Source organism: Kryptolebias marmoratus, linkage group LG7 (genome assembly GCF_001649575.2).
Source record: "Kryptolebias marmoratus isolate JLee-2015 linkage group LG7, ASM164957v2, whole genome shotgun sequence".
Classification (NCBI taxonomy): domain Eukaryota; kingdom Metazoa; phylum Chordata; class Actinopteri; order Cyprinodontiformes; family Rivulidae; genus Kryptolebias; species Kryptolebias marmoratus.
Genome location: NC_051436.1, coordinates 6,563,896 through 6,566,044, shown reverse-complemented (window position 1 = coordinate 6,566,044; position 2,149 = coordinate 6,563,896). Strand labels below are relative to the sequence as shown.

General features: G+C 48.6%; 1 protein-coding gene across 8 annotated transcripts in view; it reads left to right on the top strand.

Moving 5' to 3' along the window:
- Nucleotides 1-2,149, top strand: part of LOC108234872 (nuclear factor 1 B-type) — a 69,671-nt gene that overhangs the window by 42,871 nt on the left and 24,651 nt on the right. For 6 of the 8 annotated variants that reach the window (XM_017414464.3, XM_037976339.1, XM_037976337.1 and 3 more), the window contains 2 exons: nucleotides 254-310; nucleotides 2,039-2,107. In XM_017414464.3, coding sequence (XP_017269953.1) covers nucleotides 254-310; nucleotides 2,039-2,107 — 126 coding nt within the window. The remainder of the gene's footprint in view (nucleotides 1-253; nucleotides 311-2,038; nucleotides 2,108-2,149) is intronic. The other 2 variants (XM_017414465.3, XM_037976338.1) reach the window with 1 other exon arrangement.

Here is a 2,149-nt window from a genome sequence, read left to right as displayed (position 1 = left end):
TTTTTTTTTTTTTGTGGCGCTGGAGGAACCTCTCAGGTTATTCTGTGTCAGACCCGGAGCGTTCTCCCGGGTTTGCTCTCCCATTAACAATAATCCTGTTCAAACACGGCGCTCTCGTTTATCTGGAGCAGCAGATAGGAACCCAAAAAAAAGAAGAAGTTGACGTCGATTCATTTAGGTTTCAAACTTGTGTGCTTGTGCTTTAAGTGTGTTCCTGCACTGTAACCGCCCCTCTCTCTCTGTGTGTTCGCAGACTCACAGCAGTCAGGAAGTCCAAGTAACAATGAGCCAGGCAAAAACCCTCTTCCAGGTATGTAGAGCAGCGGCCATCCTCCCTCCTTCCTCCTGTCATCGCCGCATTGTTCCCCGCCAGCGCCGGCAGCTCCGAAGCAGCAGAGCCCCCCTTTTTTTTTTTTTGTTTTTTTACGTCCGCAGCCCGTACTAGCCCAGACACGAGCCCGCTGTCAGGTTTCGTTGGTTTATTATTATTATTTATGTTATTATTGAACCGGCCGCAGTAATTGACGGGAGCGTCTCGGCCGAGGCTGAGGAAACGTTTCAGGTGTGCAGCGAAAGTGTCGCAGCTCAGCTCGCCGTCTCGCCCGGCGCTCTGTCGTCACGGAGCTTGGAATGTTCGAGAGGCGTAATTAGCTTCCTACGTTAGGAGCAGGTTCTGCTGATGCCCCTGCCAAGGAAAATGCGTGACTCAGGCGGTGACTCAGGCCCCCGGGAGGCCTTGGGAAACCCCGGGAGGCCCCTCGGCCGCGGCCGCGGCAGCAGCAGCAGCGCCCCGGCTAAGCTCGGCGTTTCGCAGACGCCCCTCCCGTCCTTCGGCGCCCTTCGGGTCGGGAATCAAAGGCCGGTTGGGTGTCAGGCGCTCGTCTGGGCTGGGACCCTTCGGGGGCCCCTCGCGGGTCGGCCAGGCGGCGACAAACAAATGTTTTTTTTTTTATTAAAAAGAATCAGTTTTATATTCTGGACGTGACAGCGCCGCTGTAAACGACACCAGTGAGGAACATCCCTCACAGAGATGAGAGGCTTGAAGCAGAGGTGCACCGATTGCTCTTCTCGGTGGGGGGGCCGATTCCGAGCGCCGATTTTTCTAAACCTGCTGATTCTGAACTGAGGCACAGAGTTACTGAAATCGAGCCGATTTTTAATGCTTCCAAATGACACCGGGTTACAGTCGTTGTTCCTCCTCTCTGTCTCTGGCAATCTAAAACAAAAACACACCTGGATTTTGGACTGAGGATATTTAATTCTCTCTTTTAAAGACGTATTGCACCCATTTTCAGCTCAACAATTCACATCTAAACTCTGTCAGACAAGAAAAAGATGAGTTTCCCCTTGCAATTTTAAAAAGAAATTGCAATGAACTGTACTTGGTTTGTGTCCTAAACATAAATATATTTCAATAAATGAAATAAAAGAACAATTTTAAAACATCTTTAGCGCTGCTCTAGCTAAAGATGTATTTAAGAAATTGATTTTGTTTCTTGTGAAAATGCGATATGAGTGCGGAAATCTGCTGAAGAAGCTTAACGTGAGTCGTTCACGGTCAAAGAGCAGCAGCTGAAAGCTAAAAGTAGCTAAAGGTTGGCTGAAAGGCTAGGTGTAAGTAGCAGAACGGTGGCTTCAGACTAAACGTAGCAGAAGAAGACAGAAAGACGAAATGTTTTTGAAGGAACTGAAGAGATGTCGGCGGATTTCTGTGGGTGAAAGAAGTTCAGTTCTGAAAATAGTTGCTGAAAAGGAGCTGAACGTTTTGATATGAGGATGGCTAAAATAAAATAAAAAAAAAAACACAAAGTGTGCAGAAACAGGCTGAAAGTAAACCCAAGGAGACAAAATAAAAAAAAAAGCAGGGAAACGACAGAGAGAATGCTGAGTCAGCATCCAGACAGTAAGCGTTTAAATCCAAGGTTGAGGCTTATTTTTTGCTGAAACATCCAGAGGTTCCTGGTTTCCGCGCTTCGGTCGGCGCAGAAAACATGCCCGATGTGTTAAACCGATGTCCCCCTGTCTTCTGTCTCCGCAGTCTACCTGGAGGACAGTTTCATCAAATCAGGAGTCTTCAGTGTTGCAGAGCTGGTGCGGGTGTCCAGAAGTGAGTAAACGCCGCCTGTTCCTCCCTCCCTCCCCCTCCCTC